Raw genomic sequence first — 20,213 nt, forward strand, 5'->3', positions numbered from 1 at the left:
GTGAGGAAGGCCCTGCAGGGCTTGCAGTGGGTCAGGATACCCAGGGGTCTTGCTGGAAATGTGGGCGGTGCTGGGACTGCAGTAAAGAGGCCTTTCTTGTCTTCAGTAGCTGTGGGTGAGGGGAGGGAGGCAGGACAGGCCGAGGGAGCAGCCAGAGGGGCAGCTGGCTCCAGGGACACGGCTTCGAGGCCAGCTTCGACCAGCAAGGAGAGGGACCGCGGACGGGCCTGACCTTGGCTGTTTTCATCCTTTCCTCCAAACGCTTTAGGTTTTGGGGGAGAGTTTGAGGGAGAGGAGGGGAGCAGAGGTGCGGAGAGCGGGGCGCACCCCATGCCCCAGTCCTTGTGGACAACAGGGCTCTAGCTGGCAGAGACACCCTTTTCTGAGCCACCCGGGGAGCAGTGGTCCTGAGGTTTCCCTTGAGAGACAGGCTTCGGTGTCCAGGCCTCCTCCAGCCTCTGTGGGCACCTCCAGGGCCCTCCCCACCCCAGGTTTTCCAGCGGCGGCACCATAAGGGGGCTGATGAAGGTGGAGGGGAAGGTGGGTCTGTGGGCAGCCCCGGGGCACGGCAGAGGCCACCCCACTGCGGGTGTGTGCGGCCCTTGCTAAGCTGGGGAGGGCTGCAGCTGGTGCTTAAAAGCTGACGGGGGGGGGCGCAGCAGGCTGAGTGTCCCCCTAGAGCCCTTCTTTGGGAGCACGTGGCCTCCTCTGACGCCCCGTCCATGGGGCCCATGCCCGGAAGTCCTGAAGGTGGCACCTGCATCATCGCCTGGCCCTGTTCCTGGGCACTTGCCCTTGATGGACAGACCAACAGACGCGGGGTCAGGTCACAGGGCGGCCTCCGAGGTGCCAGAGGGAGTTCAGCCCAGAGAGAGTTCAGAGAGAGCTCAGCCCAGGGTCCCTCTGCACGTGTGTCAAGGGGCGTGCCGCAGGACAGGGACCTCCAGGGCTTGGGGACAAGAGCCCAGGAGCTCCTTTTGGTGTGGTCGCGCTGCCTGCCACTCAGCGCTGCCCTGGGTGGGAAGATGCCCCCCGGCAGGGTGGGCGGGGGAGACGCCTGTGAGGCAGGCACACATCCACCTTCAGGGAGGACGGCCCACCCTGCAGACTCCTGGGTTACATTGCTGGGTCGCGGCAGCAGCATTTGGCCCTCTGGGAATCTTGCCTCAGGTCTCTCCATGTGAAGGACGGGATGAGACTGAAAAGCTCCCGCCATGGCCCCCCCGAGCCTCGAAGCCCCATGTGGAGCCTACCTGCAGGGAGGCGGCCGCGGCCTCCAGGAACTGCTCGGGACTGTCCTTCTGAGGCTGAAATCGGTCCAGGTGCTTCATCGCTACTTCAATGCACTTCCCATAGTGGGCCATCTTCCCGGGCGGGACCCTAGGAGCAAACCGGACAGGTCACGCCCTCCATGCGCCCTGGGCCACTGGCCTGGCAGGCGGTGACGGGCCCTCACCGAGCCCACCAAGGGTCCACCAGGGAGCCTCGTGTGGCGAGGAATGCCGGACCAAAGTGGGGACCCCGGCGGGCATAAGCCCAGGCCCACCTCCTAGACAGCGTCCCTGCAGGCCTCGGGGAGCCCGCCTCCGGCTCCCGCTCCCCCACAGCCCCTGCAGCCTTCTCTGCCCACGGAGGGTCCCAGGATGACCCCTGAGGGAGGCCCGGCCAGCATGGAGGCCCCTGAGTCCACCCGAGTGTCCCTCAGCCCAGCTGGGGCGTGGTGACGGGTGACTCAGCAGTCCTGCTCAGAGGAGGGGGGCACCTCGTCACAAAAGTCTGGGGCAAGAAGAATCCTCAGGTCTCCACTTTAAAGGTGAGGTAACCAGCACCCTGGCTGGTGCTGAGATGGTGGGGGACAGGGAGGCCCGGCGTGCTGCCGTCCACGGGGTTGCAAAGAGTCGGACGTGACTGGGCTACTGAACAACAATGACAACCAACACCCAGGTAAGATGCCAGGCCTGAACATTCCAGAAACGCAGCAGCTCCAGCAGACCGGCTCGCTCAGAGCCCTGGCAGACCCTGGAGAAGCTGCCTGGGGTGGGATGGGCCCCCAGGACCTGGCTCTAATAGGTGACGCCACATTGCCCTCAGAGCAGGGTGGCCAACCCCCAGGAGCTCCCATCTCACCCCCCGTGGCTCCATGCTGACTGAGCAGCTTCTGGGTCACCACGCAGCTGGCTTCCCAGGCACCAGCTATCAGCAAGGCTGCTCCTCCCTCCACTAAGCTGGACCGGCTCCCGAGAGCAGCCCGCAGCCCTAGGTCCCGCAGGTTGGAGACCGAGCAGAGAAACACCGGGGTTCCCCAGTGAGAGGCCAGCCCCAGTCAGTCACGGCCCTCTGGGTGAGACCCCCCACCATCACTTTGAAGACAGCGAAGGCCAAGTGTCACCAGACGCCAAACACGGAAACAGAAGCCCGCCAAAAACGACGTTCGAGAACAGTGGGAATAACCCAGAAACAAACAGCTATGCCGGCTCGGAGAGGGAGAGGTGCAGTGTTCACAAAGCAAATGAGGAGAAGAGAGTTCTTGGAAATTAAAGTGTGATAGCAGAGCGGGAGACGTAAATAGGAGAGGCGAAGGCAGAGCGGAGAAGAGAGCAGAGAGCAGAAGGGCAAGATGACGTCAAAAGCGGGGAAAGAAACCACGGAGAAAAGAGACCCGCTGTGCATTCCGGCTGACAGGGGTTTCTGAGAGACAGGAGAGACGCAGTACAAGAGAGTGTCCCAGCATTGCCGGACGGGGGCCCTGGAGGCAGGTGGTGAAGGGAGGGACAGGGCCGGGTGAGGGCAGCCCCAGGTCCCCCGACAGTAACTCTGGGCACCAGGCCCCAGGGAACCCCTCTCCAGCCCCAAAGAATGATGGCTCCGGAGGCAGGAACGGGTCCTGGTGGTGCCAGCAGCTAACTCCCCGGTACCCATGGGAGATGGACAGAGAGGCCCTGCCCCCCAGCCCGGGGAGTGTGCCCAGAAAGGGGCAGGCATGGCACTGGAAAGCCAGAGACTTTTCCAGGAAGGTGAGAGCAGGGGGCAGGCTAAGGGCCCCCTCCCTGAGCAGTTTTTCGGACGCTTTGACCCCTACCCTCACCAGGAGAGGGAGAGCAGCGCCGAGCTGCTGGGGGTCTGCACACCTGGGCCCTGTACCACCCCACATGGAGGCCTGACTGGGCCCTTCGGCTCCTGGGGCCCGCTTTGAGGCCTGGCCCCCGCTGTGCATGGACACAGAAGCTGGCTGGGGCCTGTCCCAAATGGGGCTGGAGGAAAGGCCTTGTGGGCCTTGGAAACATGCTGGAACTGGCCTGCAGCCCTGGGCCCAGGGGAGGGCCCGCCCGACCTGGAGACCACGTCTCAGGAGGGTCGGTGGATCCAGAGACTGGTCTACCGCAGCCAGGGCCAGCCACGTGAGCAAAGGCCATGACCCACAAAGGCTCGGGGGCTGCCCAGGAGCCCCTGTCTCCACACCGGTCCTTGCAGCCAAATGCTCCTAAGCTGCCGGAACACCAGGACCCGTCACCGCCTCGGGGCAGGGGGCGGGAGGTCTGGGAGGGGCAGCCTCCGGTCCGCGGAGTCTCCTTCCACCCCAGCCATCACTAGCACCCCCGGGACCCGGCAGAGCCTCCTCAGCGTGCCCCTCTGCTTAGCCTGGGGTCACAGTCCCCGGACTCTTTTCCGTCCTCGCCCTGGCCCTGCCCGCTTGGGCTTCTCACTGGCTCAGAAGCCCCATCACATATCTCTCCAGAAACTTGAACTTTCTTCTCTCCCTGGTGAGCTCCTAGGCACCCCTCAGCACCCCATTCACATATCGCCACCCGTGGTGAAGATGTGTGCAAGGATCGACCGTGCTAAACGGTTCTTGGGTTTCAATCTGCTGTTTCAATCACAACAAGAGTTGTGATCCAGAGACAGACCTGCTCAAAGACCACGAGCTTTTTAAGCCTCGGCTTCCACAGGTTCTAGAATTCAACAGAGCTCAGCTCTACTGTCTCATTCAATTGGACAGTAATAGATGCCTCAGTGGCACTCATGAGGCAGGTTACCGTGGAAGAGAGCCACCTGGGCTCGGGGAGGAGGGTCAGCCTCTTCATCCCCGAGGAGCGTTTCCTGCCTGTGGGACCCACTGAGGCCCAGGCTGGGGTCTAAAGTCCTTGACCACACACTCCACCAGACCCCGGAACTGCATGGCACCATGTCAACACAATGAGAGAAATAACAGTCACCTCCAGGGCTCACAGGGAAGTCCTGAACCTGGGCAGAAAGTCTGTGTTTATGAAAGCAATGTCAAGCATCAGTTTTTCTCCTTTTCCCGCACTGCGGTCACATTGGGGTGCTGCCCTGGGACACGCTCAGCCTGGAGGGACTGGGTAAAGGGATCCCTGCTGTGCCTGATGTGGGCACAGAGAGAGCACGTGCGGATGTGTGCGTGTGCGTGGATGTGTGTGTCTATGTATGTATGGGTGTGTGTGTAAGTGTGTGTGTGCATGTGTATGTATATATGTACATGTATGTGTGTGGGTGTGTATGTGTGTGGGTATGTGTGTGTGTGTGGTGTGTGGGTGCATGTGTATGTATATGTGTGTGTGTGTGTGTGGGTATGTATGTGTGTGGGTGCATGTGTATGTATATATGTATATGTATGTGTGTGGGTGTGTATGTGTGTGTGGTGTGTGGGTGCATGTGTATGTATATATGTATGTGTGTGTGGGTGTGTGGGTGGGTGCATGTGTATGTATATATGTATATGTATGTGTGTGGGTGTGTATGTGTGTGGGTGTGTATGTGTGTGGGTGTGTATGTGTGTGGGTGTGTATGTGTGTGTGGTGTGTGGGTGCATGTGTATGTATATGTATATATGTGTGTGTGTGGGTGTGTATGTGTGTATGTATGTGTGTGGTGTGTGGGTGCATGTGTATGTATATATGTATATGTATGTGTGTGTGTGTGTGTGTGTGTGGTGTGTGGGTGCATGTGTATGTATATGTATATATGTGTGTGTGTGGGTGTGTATGTGTGTGGGTGTGTGTGGGTGTGTATGTGTGTGGTGTGTGGGTGCATGTGTATGTATATGTATATATGTATGTGTGTGGGTGTGTATGTGTGTGGGTGTGTGTGGGTGTGTATGTGTGTGGTGTGTGGGTGCATGTGTATGTATATGTGTGTGTGTGTGTGGGTGTGGGTATGTATGTGTGTGGGTGCATGTGTATGTATATATGTGTGTGTATGTGTGTGTGGTGTGTGGGTGCATGTGTATGTATATGCATATATGTGTGTGTGTGGGTGTGTATGTGTGTGGGTGTGTATGTGTGTGGTATGTGGGTGCATGTGTATGTATATGTATGTGTGTGTGTGTGTGTGGTGTATGGGTGCATGTGTATGTATATATGTATATGTATGTGTGTGGGTGTGTATGTGTGTGGGTGTATACATGTATGGGTATGCGTATGTATATGTATATGCGTGTGTGTGTGTTTAACGGCACCTGGGCAGGAGGGCTTTCCTCCCCTCCCCTCTCCTACTGTCCTGGAGCTGGAACATTCTGAAAACAGGATGACCTGAGGTGATGATACACGTCAAGGAGGAGCAAGAGAGCCATCCAAGGCCTCCCCATCCAGAGAGACCTGGATGGAAGCAGTGAAGGGAGGGGCAGGGTGGAGGATACAGAGAAGAGGGTCCTGGGGTGGGGAATGGGCACCCCACACCTGCCACAGAGGGCTGCCTGTAAAGGTGGACACTGGAAGAGGCACTTGCATTCTGCATTCCAACTGAAATTAGCCTAGAATCTTAGTCAAAATAGTCACAACTTTGGGTAGGAAATAGGTTTTGAAGTTCATCCAATTCCAATGCGTGCTTTTAGCACCTCAGCTTTATTTTAATGGTGTAAAACCATACATGTGGGTAAGTGACATTTAATTCCCAAGCTTATTGTTTTTTTTTAATATTGATTTTAACTCCAGTAATCAGGCCGTGACTGTCTCATTTCTCAGGGAACTTTAAAGGTGGGCTGGACCAAGTCTTTTCTCTTGGTCTCAAAGATTTCTATCAAATCCTTTACAGGCAGAAATGAGATTACACAAGGAGATTCAAATTCCATAATCCCATCAGACACACACTGGTTCAACACTCTCAGTCACTAGAGTGGCTTAATTGACATAGATCCCAAATGTGTGCTAATTGAAATATATTCTTTTCCTGCCTTTAAATTCTGATTAAAGCCAGTCTCCTAAGGATTTCTGCTAAGTCATGCTCAGATGGCTTTGTTTAAAGTACAGACCCATGTGGCAGGTTTTGTTGGTTGCTTTTCAGTCTTCTCTATTCCTTCTTCCCTGAGTACAAAACTCTGATTTTTAGTTGGGTCCATTGTTACCTAACTGAAAGAGGACATTTCTTAGCCTTCCTGGCATCTGGGTATGGCAAGAAGCGGAAGCATCTTGGAGACTTCCAGAAAGTCTCCTTGTAAGAGATGGGCATACACTTCCTCTCTTTTCCATCTTGCTGCCTGGACTCAGGAGGTGATGGCAGGAACTTAGGAAGCAATTCTGGACAATGAGGAAACATGCAAAGATGGCAGAAGAGCAAGTTAGAGGACCCCAGATCTCCCTGATAACTTTTGAGGGTGTCATATCTCCCATGATTTCCTCCCCATGGGCCTATTTTTGGGAAACATTAATTACCTTGTCTGGGTCACTATGACGTTTTGCATAAAGCTGAACCTAATCCTAACTATTGGGCTTCCCTGGTGGCTCATGGTAAAGAATCTACCTGCCAATGCAGGAGACTCGGGTTCGATCCCTAGGGAAGAGCACCGGGACGAGGAAATGACAACCCCCTCCAGTATCCTTGCCTGGATAATCCCAAGGACAGAGGAGCTTGGCGGGCTACAGTCCGTGGGGTCACAAAGAGTCAGACATGACTGAGTGGCTAAGCGACACTAGCTCTTAACAGGTTCTCAGATTTTTTTTTGATTGTTTTTATGGATGCAAATTAGGGCACGTTTGGGGGAAGTAGTGAATACGGGAGAATATCTTCTTAAAAAGTATCTCTTGAGATGATTTAAAAAAAGAAAGCACTGTTAACTTCAATCAGGGAGTTGGGAAGAAGAGGAAGTTAGCGAAAGCAAGACGGGAAGCAAGAAAGAACTAGCCTGCAGATCTAGGGAAGTGCAGGTGGGAGGTGCCGGTGCTGAGCGGACGCGCTTTGCCTCACTTTCATGCTGCCCTACTCCGCGTACCTGTTAGGCCCCGCCGGTGCTTCGGAACCTCCCATTTTCGCCACCGACCGCCGCACAGCGGTTGCCAGGGTCGGCGGACGCGAGGGGGCTCGGGAACAGCAGTGAGTCCCGCCGCCTGCACTTGTGCTCCTCCTGGACCTCTCTGCAACCCCTTGGGCAGGAGCGCTGCTGGGATGCAGTTGGACCTTCGTCACCTAGCAACCACTGCACGCTTCGGGGCCGTGGGCGGGAAGACTACAACCCCCAGAATACACAGCGCGGCAGAGATCGCCCCATTCAAGGGCCCCGCCTCCTCGCAATGCCCATCGGGACTTGTAGTTCTCGGCGCCGCAGGGCGCGCCGGGTCGCCGGCGAGGGAGCGCGCCTCGGGCGGGGCGCGGCGCGGCGCGCGGATTGGGCAGCCTCCGCGGCTCTCAGCGGGGCCGGGGGCTCGCAGCGCGTCGGCGCATGTGTGGCGCGAGCGGCGGTGGCCGGTGGAGGCGCGAGGTGTCAGTGAGCGGGGAGGCACCGGCGCCCCAGTCCCCGGTCCGTCTGCGCGTCTGTCCGCGGGTCCGCGCCGCGCGCCGCTCTCCGAGCATCTTCTGGCTGCGCACCTGCCCCGCGCACCTGCCGCCCGCCCGCCCGGCGCCCCAGGGTCCGCGCGGGACTCCGGCCCGGCCCGGCCCCGCGTCCGCCCCGCGCCGCACCCGGGGCCAGGCGCAGCGCTGCGGAGGTAAGGGCCGCTGAGGTCGAGCCGGGCCGGGCCGGGCCGGGTCGGCGCGGCGATGATGAACAGGTTCCGAAAGTGGCTGTACAAACCCAAGGTGAGCGCTGCCGGGCAGACCCTCTTCCCAGTCGGGACCGGCTTCTCCGCGGTGCCGCCGACACCTCTCCCGCTACTCGGCGACTTGCAAACACGGTCGCCCTCCCCTCCCCCCGACTTGAGCGGGTCCCCCCCCCCCAGCCCCGCCTGGTGCAAACCCTTCCTGCTCTTACCCTCGAACCCGGGTGCACTCGCTGCCGCGCCTGCCGGCTGCCAGTACCGGCCCCTCGTGCTTCCCAGTCGGGTCCTGCGTGTGCCCAGCTCGCACCTCGTGGTGGCCGGCACGCAGCCCGAACAGACCCCCCCCTCCTACTTCTGGGTTCCGGAAAGACCTCTCCAGCCCCCCTCGCTGCAGCGGCGATGACTCCTGCGTTCCTCTTCTGCGCCCCCTCCCAGTTATCCTGGACCCGGAATGTACCTCCCGCCCGCTTCCCCCTCCGCCCCTGCCTCCCCGCAATCAGAAACGGACCCTCTCTGCGTTTCCTCCAGGTTCTAGAGCGGGCCCTCATATCTGTGTCTTTCCCGGGGCCCGGAAGGACCCCTCCTTGCTTGTGTCCGGAGCGGGTCCCCATCCCACTTCCCGAACCAGGACCGATCCGCGCCTGACCCACTTGGCGTGCGTATCCTTGTCCCGTGCCCACCCGCGTGCCCTGAACCCAGGGGATGCTCCTGCCCGCTGGCGGAGGGTGAGTGCGCCCGGGGCCGCAGGCTCGGAGGGGATGGCGACGAGCTCTTCCCGGCGCGGCGCCCCTCCCTGGTCGTGGGTCGGGGTCTGGGCAGCGTGCCCCGCGCCGCCCTCGGCGGCTGCGCCAGTCGCACTGCGGGCGCTGCGTCCCTCGCAGCTCGCCCAGGGCTCGAGTTCGCTGCGGCCGGAGCTCGTCGGAGTGCGGCGGTGCGCCCGAGCCGTGCGGAATCCTGAGCGCACCCTAGACTTCCCGGGGCCTAACGCTGGGGGACCGGTGCCGCGGTAGGGCCGGGGCGCTGGGGTCTTGGCTCGCGGGGGCGGGGGGGCGGCTGGTTCTTGGTCGGGGTGGTGCCAGTGGTCATCTCTAGGCGCCTCGGACATCCACAGTGGGGCTGAGCGACCACAGGGACATCCTCACCCCAAGGCTGACCACTTCTCTGGATCTGGGTTTTCTGCCCCCCCTCCCCCGCCGGAGGTCGTATCTCAGGGTCGGGGGAGGGGGCGGTGCTGAGATCTGTGGTCTCCTGGCGCTCTTTTGGGGTCAGCCGCCCTCTGTTGGAGGATGGGCACCCGAGGTCCGACAGCGAGTTCAGAGGCCACAGGGACTCATGCGTCATCGCCCGCGGGGTCGCCGTTGGGTTGAGAGTGCCTGGGGCCACCCCTTGCTTGGCCTTGGCCTCACCCGGCGGGAATTCAGGTTCTCTCTTGCCCGAGGCGGCTGCAGCCCTGCTCCTGCTCATCTTCCCACCTCCCTGTAGGTTCGCAGCTGTGTTGGCCGCTTGCTGGGGGCACCCTGGTGCCTCCTGGCGCTGCCCCGCCGTTTGGGGCCTCTCTGCCCTTGGCTGCCTCCCGCCCAGCCCTCTTCTTACTGCAGTCCCCCCACCCCCACCCCCAGCAGCGGCTTTGATCCTCCGGGTTGGTGCTGTGTAGGTGGCCAGGGGAGGGGAGCCGCCTCTGAACACGATTTCTGTACAAGGAGTGGCTTTCTGTTTGTGTGACTTCTGTCCCCAGTTAAGGAAAAACCAAATAGACTTTCAGAAGGTCACTTTGGGGGTGGGCCCCAGAACCGTTTTTCAGTGGGCACGGGTGAGACGGGACAAGGTATGGTAGTAACATTCTGCTGTCTCTGAAAACACTTTGTCAAGGATCCTGTTCCCAGGCGGGGCGGTGGAAGAGGCCTTGTTTCCAGGGTTGCTGCTGTTGCTGTTGCCCATGGGCTGCAGCACGCCACGCTTCCCTGGCCTTCCCTACCTCCCGGGCTTTCCAGGGTTGCCTCACTGTAGCATATTGTTGGAAGGGATGCGAAAGCAACGTGCACACTCTGTTTCATCGGCAGCTGAATAATTCCAGTGGCCCTCCCTGCTTCAGTTTAGGGAAAAGTCTTTAGAAGTGGGAAATGATTCTGCCCTTGAGATTGTGCCCCAGAATTGAGAGTTGAGTCCCGAGTTTTCCCTCTCTGCAGGCAGCTCTGCCCTTCCAAAGCCAGCCCTGGGGCTGGGCAGGGTCAGGTGGAGAGTTTGTGAGTCAGCCTGCGCCCGAGGAGAAGTGGAGGGGGGGTGTTTCTTCTGGTCCCGCTCCTCCCCTGAAAGTGGTGTCTCAGTCTGTTGTCTGACCCTTGGACTCAAGACATACCTCCATCTGAGATCTTTGTGTTTGCCCTGAGGCCGATCAGCCTGAGCGTGGCAGTCCCTTGTTGGGCTTCTGTCCTTGGGGTTAAATATCTTGATTATTTGAAGGGTTGGAGGAGGTTAGGTCACCCCAGTAGCTTTTCATTTTTCAAACCAAAGCAATTTTGGCCTTAGACTGTGAACTGAAGTTCGTGCTTTCCTCCCTCTGGCACAAGCAGCAGTCGGTTCTGGGAGGTTTCTGGGCCTGGAAGGGTTGAAGTGTTAAATGCTAGGTGTGGGGAGGTGTGTCTGAGAGAGGTTGCTGCCTGCCGTGAGGGTTTTTTCCACCATTTTATTTGGATAGATATGAGGGTTTTTTCCACCATTATATTTGGATAGATATGCAATTCAAACTGAATTCTTGATTTAATCCCTGCTTTGGTTTAAAACTGAACACTGAGCTTCTTGTTCATCACAGTGCAATGGAAAACATTCTGAAACCAAAAATACTCGTTGTTCTTGTTCCGAAAGGCATTTGGAGATGCTTTAAAATATTCTTATATGATGCTTACAATTTTTGATGTCTGAATCATGAATAGCTACCTAAGTTGAATGACAAGCCAGACCAACCTGATGTATACGGTAGTTATTTGCAGGCTCTCATTCTTCCTTCTTTATTTTCTTTAAGGTGGTCTTTTAAGCACTACTGTGGTTTTTCTCCATGGAAGGTGTTTAGGATTTCTAAGGTCTTTGCTTTTGCTTAGGGAGAAACTTTCCAAGAAAGAGTTAACTCTAAGAGCGTGAACTGTCATGGAATACCGGGTCTTCATTTTCATCAGCAATCTGCACACTTGTGTTTCCTGCTGGGCTAGAACTTTCTCCCTGTCCCCGGTGACTGGGCTGGGGGGAGGCCCCGGCGTGGGTGCCGGGCCGGAAGACTCCTGGTCTCCTTGGCCGTCAGGGAGCGGTGCTCAGGAGGCACCGTTTCCCACCCTTGGGGAAGAACAGATGAGCGGGTGGGTGGTGTTGCCAGGTGGACGGGGATTCCCACGCTCGGCTGTGTGCCCCACGAGGAGCTCTCTTGTCTGCACCCCCAAACCACGTCTAGGGGGTGGCGTCATTAACTTTCCGTATCCCCCCTTCTTTGTGGAGAAGCAGTCCTTGTAAATACAGAGCTTTCCTGAGTGAGTTTATCTGGAAACTTCCTGTCAACATTCTGGGTTCGGTTCAGGGATGAACTGGCCTTTTCCAAGAGAAGCTGAGAAGCCTGCCGGGTGTGTGCGGTTTGTGAAGGAAGCCCTTTGCGGAGTTGCGGTCTGCCTGCTGCGGGGCTGGCGGGCAGGGCACGGGGCGTTGTGTGTGAGGCTTCCCATCGTGGCTGTTGGCCCAGCCAGGTCTCCGTGGGCAGCTGGGCGTCCGTGGCCCCGCCCGGGGCCCCTCCCTGTTTCCAGAGTCTGGGCCCTCTGGCTGTGGGCCTTGGGCATGGCGCTGCCCGGTGGGGGCCGTCACTCTGCCCCTTGACCCCCAGGTGGAGGGGGTCCTGCAGGTATCAAACCAGCCGGCCCCAGGGCTAGGACAGCCCTGGGCTTGCATCTGCATGGCCCCCATTGTCCACAGACATGAGCAGCCAACTTGTCCCTGGGGGCTCACCCCCGTGGTGGCCGAGAGTGAGGGCACCCCCTCTGGCAGCAAAGCCTCAGGTTCAGAAGCGTGGCGCGAGGGGTCACAGTGGAGGCGAGTGAGGTGGTGGTCTTCCTGTGGCCTGAGTCCTGCCGCCCCGGACTCTGGACTGGAGCGTGGCCGTGGCTGCCGCCGGGCGCCCCAGCAGCACCTCTGTGTGCCCCACTCGGAGCGCAGCAAGGCCACAGATGGGCACGGACACAGCTCCAGGGCTCCGGACATCAATGCTGACTTCTAGCAGTGCTGACTGCTAGCTGGTTCTTTTCTAGCTGATAAATCCTGAGCATCCAGCTGCGGCTGCAGCCGTCGTCGGAGCGGCAAGTCTGTCTCCCGGGAGGTGGGGGCAGAGGGAGCTGCTGGAAGGCCAGGCGGTCTGCCCTGGGCAGTGGGGGCTGGGCCGGGAACGGGGCTCCCGAGTCCCGGAAGGATGCCCGGCGGTGCTGAGTCAGAGCGCTGGCCGGGCGCACCTGTCTCTTGTCCCTGAGTTCAGAAGGCACCAGGCCCCGCCCCCACCCCGGCTACGGCCGCGCCCCCCAAGAACCATCCTTCTGATGCAGGCCAGCCCGGGCACACAGGAGGGCCCGGGAGTCTGCTTGCCAAGGAGGCTTGTGGCACCCGCGTCGGGTCTGGTGGGGGACTCAGTAGGAAGCTCTCGTCTACTCCCCAGGCTCCGTTGCCCTTCGTCTGTGGCTAGGGGTGAGGGGGGCACGTGGGGGCCGCACACGCCCAGCCTTGTGCTGCCGGCATTGGCGGGGGGCGGGGGGGGAGAGGCTGAGCTGCGTCAATTTCTGTGCCCGCTCTGTGCCAGCTCTGAGGTCATCGCTCAGGGCTCTGCGCTTTACCATCAGTGCAGCGGCCTGTTTACGGGAAGCATATGATACGGTTTCTGTTAAATGGGCGAGTCACAGGCAGGGAGCCTGAGGCTTCGGCTAATTGCTGTCTGGCCTCGGCGTCCAGCGGGCGGTGGTGGGGTGTGGGCAGGGGGTGGGGTGGGGGGGCCTGGGCCTTGGTGTACTGTCCCCCGTGAATGGGAAGTGCGTCGAGTGATTCCGTTTGCCCCCTGCTGGAAGGCGGGTGACGTCAGCAGGGCCTCTCGCTCAGACTGCCTGGAATCCCCAGGGCACCAGGCAGGCTAGTCCTGGCCACGTGCAGGTGCCCGTGCGTGACTGGGCGGTCATCTGCCGGTTTTGAAAGCAGTGTCTTGTCGGGGCTGATAAGCTCGAGCAGCCTCGGCCCTGCAGGGTTGCCATGTGGCCACAGAGGTGGGCACAGGTGAGCTGATTCCAATTCAAAGAAACATCTGCAGTGTTGTGGGTGTCGGGATCCCTCCGGTGTTTACCGCCCTCAGTCTTTGCTGCCCGCCTTGGCTTATGCGTCTCCACAGTGTTGAAGCCACAGATGGGGTGGTAGGCGCCTCACTGCCCTGCCCCCCCAGCCCTGCCTGCAGTGGGGGGAAGAGACCAGATAGGTGGAGTCTGAGGGGGCCATCTCTGCCTGAGGCTCACGGTGATGGCTCAGGAAGCGACCTCTGCCATTGTAGGTGGAGCTCGCGGGCGGGGTCGGAGGTGCGGGGTTGAGACAGAGCTCTGTGTGGGGGACTTTGTCGGGTCCCAGAGGCCCGCATGGCTGCTGGGTACTGCTGCCGGGTCACTCTGAGAATGAAGCTTCTCGGCAGGTGCCCCTCTTCCTTTGGGTGCTCAGCTTTGGGGAGGAGACCCTGACTTGCTCTCTGGCGTCCCGGGGTCTGGTTACCTTCACCCTCCCTGGTGGGAGAGACGCTGCCTGCTGTTTGGGTACCCCTCCCAGGTGAGAGTCCAGGGGCTTAATTTCAGCCAGTGTGGGCCTCTGTGGGGTCCACTGTATCAGGCCTGACCCCAGACCTCCTGAGATATCACCCCGTGGAAGTGGCCCGAGTCCCCGTTCCCTTGGCTGGAGGCTCAGGACCCAGTAGAGGACCCCAGAGGAGTGGGAAAGGGAAGGAGTCCGGCCCGGGGGCTGGGCGTGAACGATGCCTTGGGGTAGGTCTCTGTTGCTGAAGGCTCCGAGGCTTTGGGGGCGCTGGTTAACAATTAGATTATCCTAATGCAGCCTTTCTTACACGTGAGGTTAACTTGCTGGAGCCATCACAGGGGCTAGGATTGAATTTAGGTCTGTCTGACCCCAGGCCTGGAGCCCATATGCACCCCATCCTGAGCGGTGCCTTTCCTGCAGGAGTGAGTTGTAACTGTCATTGGTTTTTGCATGAATCCCATTTGGTGAAACAATTACTTTTGTACTTTTTACACTTGGATTGCAAAGAAACTTGGGTATTGATGGGCAATTCAAGTGTTTGAAGGAGGAAAACAAAAATGAATGGATTTTTTTCTCCAATCTGAATAGATTAAGCAAAAGTAGAATAGAGCATTTCATGTTATGGTAATTTATGTAGAGTAGTTGGTTAAGATGAATGGAATATTTTTTTCCTTCTTACAGTAAGGATTTTGAAGCTCTTCCATTTCTCATTGTCTTGTGCTGGGTGGGGACGGGGATGTTGTGGACACTTCACGGGGGGCTCCCTTCGTGGCTGAAGGGGGTTTCTTGAGCTCCGCGTGTTGTTCAATCGCTAGGTCGTGTCGTGTCCGACTCCTTGCAACCCCATGGACTGCAGCACGCCAGGCTTCCCTGTCCTTCACCATCTCCCGGAGCTTGCTCAGATTCGTCCGCTGAGTTGGTGACACCATCCAAACATCTCATCTTCTATAGTTCCTGTCTCCTCCTGCCTTCAGTTTTTCCCAGCATCAGAGTCTTTTCCAGTGAGTTGGCTCTTTGAATCAGGTGACCGAAGTACTGGAGCTTCAGCTTCACCATCAGTCCTTCCAATGAACATTCAGGGTTGATTTCCTGTAGGATGGACTGGTTTGATTGAGCTCTGCCTGGGGGCTCTGTAAGTCTCTGCTGCGGCGGGGTTTGTTCCAGCCAACGCTTTCCCCTTGACAAACCAGCCCCAACCATGGGGGCACAGTGGCTGGGTTCCTGGGGGAAATGGATTAGCATACCCACTGTGGGGGTGATGTATTTAGAACAGTCATTTTTTTTTTCCGTTGCATTTTCAATTTTTGAGTATGTTTTCAGTTGCTTCTAGGGATATTGTAGTTAATTTTAAAAAGTCCAAGAGCAGAATCTGCTCCTCAATGTCGATACGTTTAAGAATTGCACAGTGTGTTCAGAGTGGCGTGAGCAGCCGGAAGGTGGAAGCTGCCCAGATGCCCACCAGCAGTGAGCAGGTGAATACGCTGGGGTTCGTGCCCACAGTGGAGTGCGATTCAGCCACGAAAAGGAATGAAGCACCCAGAGCCACGTGCCTGAGCCTTGAAACCCTGATGCCGAGTGTAAAGAAGCCAGGCCCGAGAGGGCGGATAGCGAGTGATTCCCTGTATGTGAAATGTCCGGGAGAGGCAAGCCCACTGAGACAGGAGGTGGATCGGTGGCTGCTGGGGTGGGGGGCGGGGCGTGAGGAATGAGCCTGAAGGTATGGGGTTTCTCTGGGAGGTGGTGGGAAAGGTTTAAAACTGGAGCATGGGCGCACAGATGCCTCTGGATCCCACAGTTTGCGTGATTCCTTGTAGTTGTATGAATTTCACTTAAGTCGAAGGAAAGGGATTTTTGGAGATTTTTTTTTCTTTTTACGAATTGTATTGAGATAATCAAGGGAAAAGGTGTTTTGCAGCTGAACAGAAAGATGCTCGGGTCCACATTTCTCAGGGGGGCTTGGTGTCCTGGGCCCCCACGGCTTCCGGGTCCCCACTGGCCAGTGCCCGTCCAGCTCTCCCTCCTGGTGGTGTCGGGGGTGGTGGTCATGTGCCCCGGGGGGTTCTCCGAGGAGGGGTGAGTGGACCAGGGATCAGCGGGGAGGGGCAAGGAGCCTGTGGGGCCAGGGCTGGGTCAGATGCTAGGGTCATTGGTGCTCAGAGTCACCTGGGTACCCGGTGGAATAAAGCAAGCTGTCCCAGAAGGGCCTCCTGCTGCCCTGCTGAGGCGGAATTTGCTGTAAGAAGTCACGAAACTCCTGAGAAAGTGGTTCCCCCTGAGCAAGGATCAGAAGTAGCAAAGGTGTGGAATATTACTCAGCCATAAAAAGGGACGCATTTGAGTCAGTTCCAGTGAGAACTGACGAGATGAACCTAGAGCCGATTATGCAGAGTGAAGTAAGTCAGAAGGAGAAAGACAAATATTGTGTATCAACGCATGTATGTGGAATCCAGAAAGATGGTACTGATGAACCTGTTTGCGGGGCAGCAACGGAGAGGCAGACACACAGAACAGACTTGTGCACACGCCGGGGAAGGAGAGGGTGGGAACAGTTAGAGAGGCGCGTTGAAACATACCCATTACCACATGTAGGACAGGGAGCTCATGGGAAGCTGCTGTGCGATAAAGGGAGCTCAGCTCGGTGCTCTGATGACCTGGAGTGTGGGACGGAGGTTCTGGAGGGAGGGGACACGTGTGTACATGAAGCCGAGGCGCGTCGTATGGCAGAAAGCAACACAGCACTGTAAAGCTATTATCCTCCAATTAAAAATAGATTAAAAAAAGAAAACGGAACGCCTGGGCTCACAGGACCGTCGCGAGAACAGTCCAGGACGTGTGGGAAAGCACAAGGCAACCGAGACTTTTTAATTTAAAACATTTTAATTTTTTTTTTGCTATGTGATCCTAGTTCCCCAGCCAGGAATTGAACCTTTGCCCGCTTGCAGTGGAAACACAGAGACTTAACCAGTAGACCACCAGGGAACTTCCCTGAGCCTCTTTAAACCAGAGCCAGAGGAAGCTCCCAGAATGAGAAAAGGCAGTCTTTGGGTTAAAAAGCAAAGCCGAGGCCCACCCGAAGGAGTGGGTTAAAGGTTGGAGGGGGTTGGTGAGCTGGCGGGTGGTTGAGGAGGTCACCCAGCAGGTGGCCCGGGAAGTGGGCAGCACCCTGAGAGGTTTGGGGACGCAGAGGGCAGGGTGAGGGGTTCCAGGTGCACCTGATGGGGCTTCCGGGACGAGAGGCCGGAGAAAGGGAGGCTCTTGTCTGCCCGTGTTGGCGGCGTTCAGGCTGTGTGCTGCACGCGTCCTGAGCAGCACGGGCGGTCCTGAGTGCCGCCTGAGTGAGGAGCTGACTCACGGTGCTGAATGCACGGCACGTGGGGGACTCCTCGCGAGGACAGTGGGTGGGGCTGGGCCCCAGGCCCAGACGCGGGGGTGGGGTTCACGGGCAGGGACCTCGCTGGGCCGAGGGAGCTGGGGGTGCAGGCGGAGTCCCCGCAGAGTGGGGCTGCCATCCGCGGAGCAGAGTCAAAGGGACGCAGACAAAATGTGTCCGCCCCCCATCCTTGCTGCAGAGACGTGTTCTCCAAAAGCAAGATCAAAGTCAGCAGGAGGGAGTGGGAGGCGAGAAGCAGTCAGATGCGCCAGCGTGGGGGCAGGCGGGGGGCCCGGCTCCTGGGAGCGGCCCTGAGAACCCGTGAGGATGGATGACCCGGACTGACGCCTGCCGGCCGGCCGGACACACAGTGCAGGTCGAGGCTGCTGTTCCGGCCACCTCTGGGCTACGAGCTGAGTGTGTGAGTGAGCTCGATAAGCCCTCCGTGTTAGTCACAGACCGGGGAGCTCCAGACCTGGAGAGGGAAGAAAGAACACAGACGATGGGGCCCATCCAGCCGCAGCAGGAGAAGGGGGGAGAAGGGACATAAAAACCAAGCAGTGAAGCTGCAGCAGCCGCGGCAAATTCCTCGGAGTCTGAGCTCTGTGGAGGAGCAGGTGCCTCAGGCCTGCCTGAAGGAGGGTCCTGGGGTGGGGGGGCTTCAACCCCGGCTGAGAGCAGGCCCAGGGCTAAGCGGCCCGTGCAGAGGTGGGGAAGGGGGCCCTAGAAGTTGGCTCCCGGAGCTTTGCCTGCAGGCGGGGTGTTGGGAGGCCTTGGGGAAGGGATGAGGCAGGGTGGGACTGGGCACAGAGGACACTGGGCCTCGGCGGGCTGGCCCTTCTGGACGGCTCGTCTGCCACCCTGGACAGGTGACAGGTGCCCGGAAGGGGCCTCCTCGGTGGAAGCCACCCTGGGTGCTGAGGGTAGGCCCCTCGCTCCTGGAGGTGCGTCCGGGCGCGGGACGAGGCAGGCCCGTCCTCACCTCCATCCATCACCTCTTCCTCTGGAAGAAGGGCCACGCTTGCTGGGTGGACAGACCGGCTGCGTGAGCCCGGGGGCAGCTCAGGGTCCTTCTCTCCCTGTGTCTGAGGTCATCACAGGCAGCTGTGAACGTCACAGAAGCGGTCACACGTGGTCCTGGGGCTGCTGCCCCGGTCGGGACCCGTGAACGTGGGGGATGGCTTAGCCCAGGACCTCCCACCCCACCGTCAGGAGTCTGGGGGCCTTCAGGAGTCTGTCCCGCACTCCCCACCCTGGTGGCGGCTCTGCTTTGTGGATGGGGAGTGGAGACGGGCCCAGGACGTGGGCTCAGGCCCCTGGGGCCCCCTCAGGCCTCCTCGCCCGGGGGGTGACAGACGCGCTCGCTGTGGGTTGTTGTTGCCAGGCTTGGTGCTCTGGCTGAAGAGGAGGCCCTCGGAAGCCCCTGGAGCCGCCTGCCTCCCAGGCCTCTTGGGCTGGGCTCCCAGGGACCTGGCTGGGGGGACCAGCAGAGAGGACCCTGCCAGGATGCCCACTGCTTGCGTCGCTGGTCAGGGGACATGAGGTGCCACACAGGCGCTCACGGTGGCCTGTTTCCCCGCATCAGCCAGGCTGGTGCCTGGGGCATCGCCTCCCCTGACAGGGCACCTGTGCCTGTCCAGGCGAGCAGGTTGGGGCTCCCTGGGACCGTGAGGATGCCGACCAGCTGTTCCCAGTCGGGGACACCTGGAAGGGACGGTGGGGGGCAGCCACGTGGCCGAGGCCTTCCTGGCACCCCACCCCACCTCTGCCGCCCTGGCAGCCTGTTGCCGGGTGTTTGGAAAATGCTTCGAGGGAACCAGAGGCCCCCCAAGGAACAGTGCTGGGACCACACGGCTCTGCACCCTGTGGTCTCATGGCGGCATTGCCTGGCTGCCCCTCCTTATTACCCTGCGGGTCCTGGGGCCACCCTCCTGCCCACTGCCCTCTGCCCAAACCAGGCACGGGGCCTGGCCCACCCGCCCCCTCTGGCCACGTGTCCCGCCATGGGCTGCTGGCCATGGTTGGCATGTGGCCTCTCTAAGGGGCTCTGGGGGGGTCTGGTTGGTCCACGCCAGAGTGCTCCAGATCATTCTAGAGCCAGGGACTGTTGGGTCTCACCCTGCCTCCCCCTGAAGACAGCCCCAAGAAAGCAAGGCAAGTGTTGCTTGAGACACGTCCCCCACCTTCCCTGTGCAGGATGGCCTAGAAGGGGCCAGGACACGGGGCTCGTGCCCCAGAGACCCCGACCCAAAGCTGGAGGGCCCACGGGCTCCCCTCAGGGCTTTCCCAGCGATGTGCTTAAATCTGGCTTGTCGATGAGGCCTGCTGTTGTTTCTTGGTTTTTGTTAATATGTCTTGTTTTTCTAAAAGAATGTGGTGACATTCACACAGTGTCCAGTTCAGTGCAGACTCCAGCTCCCCTGGTCTCTAGAATGTTCCCCGGAATCCCTGATGGAGGCCCTCTCCTGCCCCAGCCCCTGGTCTCCAGAATGTTCCCCGGAATCCCTGATGGAGGCCCTCTCCTGCCCCAGCCCCCGGCAGCCTCCAGGCTGCTGTCTGTCTCATGGATTTGCCTGCTCTGGACATTTGTATAAGAGGAGACCCACCACCTGGGGCCTTTCGCGTCTGACTTGCTTCACGTGCGTTTCATCTGTGTTGTAGCCCTTGTGAGAATTCCCTTTGCAAGGACAGGTCACGCTCCATTGTGCGGGTGGCCCGCCGCTGTCGGTCCGTACATCCCTCCGTGGACTTCAGGCCGTCTCCAGCGTTTGCCCCTCGGAAGGCTGCCATGAACTTCCGCCGGCGTGTTTCCGTGTGGACAGGAGTTTTCGCTCTCCTGGGCAGGTCCCAGGAGCGGAGTTGCGGGTCAGGCAGCACCTCTGAATCTGCCTCTGTGAGGAGCTCCTGGGTTCCCTTCCCCGTGTGGATCTTGACCGGTGGAGGGTGGGGGGTGGAGGTGGGGGCAGGGCCTGGGTGAGCCCCGAGGCATCCAGACGGGACGGACTGTGGCAGGCCTGGAGAGTGGGCTGTCCCCACGGCGTCCCCCACCTCCCTGT

The 20,213-nt window shown here is 59.2% G+C and overlaps 2 protein-coding genes across 3 annotated transcripts in view; one reads left to right on the forward strand and one right to left on the reverse strand.

Moving 5' to 3' along the window:
• CFAP99 (cilia and flagella associated protein 99) overlaps window positions 1-7,445 on the reverse strand; it is a 42,222-nt gene extending 34,777 nt beyond the window's left edge. The window contains exons 1-2 of the mRNA XM_069594897.1: window positions 7,223-7,445; window positions 1,254-1,380 (exon numbers count right to left, since the gene is read on the reverse strand). Of these exons, the coding sequence (XP_069450998.1) occupies window positions 1,254-1,380; window positions 7,223-7,257 (162 nt within the window). The 5' untranslated portion in view covers window positions 7,258-7,445. The remainder of the gene's footprint in view (window positions 1-1,253; window positions 1,381-7,222) is intronic.
• Window positions 7,446-7,593: 148 nt separating this feature from the next.
• ZFYVE28 (zinc finger FYVE-type containing 28) overlaps window positions 7,594-20,213 on the forward strand; it is a 95,860-nt gene continuing 83,240 nt past the window's right edge. The window contains exon 1 of one of the 2 annotated variants that reach the window (XM_069593292.1): window positions 7,594-8,025. In XM_069593292.1, the coding sequence (XP_069449393.1) occupies window positions 7,987-8,025 (39 nt within the window). In that variant the 5' untranslated portion in view covers window positions 7,594-7,986. The remainder of the gene's footprint in view (window positions 8,026-20,213) is intronic. The other variant, XM_069593291.1, reaches the window with a different exon arrangement.

This window comes from Ovis canadensis, chromosome 6, assembly GCF_042477335.2.
Source record: "Ovis canadensis isolate MfBH-ARS-UI-01 breed Bighorn chromosome 6, ARS-UI_OviCan_v2, whole genome shotgun sequence".
NCBI classification, from domain to species: Eukaryota; Metazoa; Chordata; class Mammalia; order Artiodactyla; family Bovidae; genus Ovis; species Ovis canadensis.